Source organism: Dendroctonus ponderosae, unplaced genomic scaffold, assembly GCF_020466585.1.
Source record: "Dendroctonus ponderosae isolate FM_Combo_2020 unplaced genomic scaffold, Dpon_F_20191213v2 Dpon_F_20191213_10, whole genome shotgun sequence".
In the NCBI taxonomy this organism is placed as follows: domain Eukaryota; kingdom Metazoa; phylum Arthropoda; class Insecta; order Coleoptera; family Curculionidae; genus Dendroctonus; species Dendroctonus ponderosae.
In genome coordinates this window covers 431145-433187 of record NW_026017111.1, presented here as the reverse complement: position 1 = coordinate 433187, position 2043 = coordinate 431145, and the positions used below count along the sequence as shown (strand labels likewise).

The 2043-nt window shown below is 40.1% G+C and overlaps 1 protein-coding gene across 2 annotated transcripts; it reads left to right on the top strand.

Annotated features, from left to right (window-relative positions):
• Positions 1–1326: 1326 nt before the first annotated feature.
• LOC109537199 lies at positions 1327–1990 on the top strand. 2 transcript variants are annotated; one of them, XM_048661852.1, is made up of 3 exons: positions 1327–1433; positions 1486–1677; positions 1732–1990. In XM_048661852.1, the coding sequence occupies exons 1-3, from the start codon at positions 1364–1366 to the stop codon at positions 1938–1940; spliced, it is 471 nt and encodes a 156-aa protein (XP_048517809.1). In that variant the 5' UTR covers positions 1327–1363; the 3' UTR covers positions 1941–1990. The 2 variants fall into 2 exon arrangements, with proteins under 2 accessions (XP_048517809.1, XP_019759364.2); XM_019903805.2 differs by having other exon boundaries at positions 1726–1990.
• The last annotated feature ends 53 nt before the right edge of the window (positions 1991–2043 follow it).

Here is a 2043-nt window from a genome sequence, read left to right as displayed (position 1 = left end):
GTGGACCATTGATTGAACTCAACTTTATGTTATTTGCTAAACTATGAGTACTATACTGCAAAATTACTTAGTATGTGTATACCTTAATAGTATGAAAATCCTAAAACAAAAAGTCGCATCTAACAAAAGTCAGTTTTTTTATCAAATCCCGAAATGTACAACCTTAAGATTTCTTGTGTAAGTTTATTAACGTGAAGTCCACATTGAGATCTAAAAAAAAAACAGTTTCGCAAATAAGCGAATATGGCATGTCATATTAACAAATTGCTTAATATCTCAAATCTTCGTTTTTGCAGATACGACTTCCTGTCTCAGCAGGGCAGTGTAGACCAGACGATTTAAGAGCGAAATATTAATTTTCGGCCTAAAACTGTTTTTTACTCGCGATTTTCTAAAAATCTTCAAAATCCTCTTGGTCCTCCTGAATTTAATTAGCAGATTTCGTACCCCTTAAACACCAAACTGCTCTACCTTTTGCAAAACTGATCAAATCAAGCTGCAGCTTCAAGAGAGAACCTTGCAGTACTTTACAGCAACATCTGAAGGCTCTCAATACGTTAGTTTGGAATAAACGAGGTCAGAAAGTCAGTTCAAAATGCCAAAAATAATCAAATACTTTTGCAAAATACCAAAAAATATGCCTGTCGGTCGAATGAAGTTAAATTTTTAGAGCTTCAAGGCACCACAATCCGCTCATTTGAAGCTCATTTTCAACAGCCTCAATGGATTAGTCTAGATGAAAGATTTGCCCACATTCGATATTCCAAGACACTTTTTGGTGCCGATTTTAAAAAATTCTGCGAATTCCTTTTCTACTGGGGTTTTGAAAAATTGCAAAAAATACCCCAAAGGCGCCAATAAAGCCATTCTCCTGCAGCTACAACAACCCAGCTAGTTTTAGCTACATTTTCAACACTCTCAATGGGTTAGTTTAGAAGGAACAATGTTTAGTCGAAGAAGCGCAACTCTTGCACCTTGAAGGCCCGTCCATCGGCTACTTTGGGGCAAATTTTCAAAACTCTCCATGGCTCCGTGTGGCAGGAACGATTTTTTAAGGAAAAATCCTACGCAATTCTAACGCACTTTTGAAGCCAAAGGTTTAGAAGCTTAAAAAACATCATCAGTTCTTTTATTATGGTTTAAACTTCTTCAATTAAGTAGAAAAGTAGGTAGAAACAAGTTTTTCTTGGCCTTCCTTCAAACATCCAGCCCAATTTCCCACTAATCCCAAAATATGCGACGTTGGAAAGCTAAGCGACGAATCCCAATCTTGCAACATTGAGCTCGGATTCTATCCACCAAAATTATCTATCAGAAATACTTGAAATCGTTTACAACAAACATCAGTCAGTAAACACCAACCATGTCTTTCAGCAGGATCTTCGTCCGTCTGCTCCTGCTTTCCTTGGGTGTATTAATCCCTATCACGTCCGGTAAGTGCATTGAAATGGGCTCAGAGGGCGGAAAACACGAGAATTGCTGCAGGAAATCCCACCTGGTTTCGGATCTGCAGGCCCGATCAGGACTGCATCCGATTAACCGACTGCACCTCTTACATGAACTTCATCAGAAACATCGGTCCCCTAACCAAAGCTTCCATCGCTTTTCTCAAGCAGCAGGAATGCGGCTTTGATGGCTCTTTCCCGAAAGTTTGCTGCTTCCATACCCGATTAGCTGGTAAAAGAACAATGTTATTGCATCAGCAATGCTTAGAAGTTTAAACAGTTGCAGGCAGCAGCCAAAACAGCGAACAATCGATCACGGCAAGAGTGGAATTTACGACAAAGCGAGCAGGACGAGGTTCCAACTCAATGGGATCTGAAGACAAACCTGCATTTGGGGCTCCAGAAGGGGCCAGGGAACGTTTGAAGAAGAAGAAGATGGAGGCTCTTAATGAGGCATTTGCCCAAATGGATTTCTTCATGTTCAGGCAACATTAAAATAATGGACATATAGAAATGTTTTTTGGGCTTTGAAGCCGTGGTCCATGGGAATTTCTTCCTGACGTTTCGTCCACAACTGCGCTGGACATTATCAAAGGCC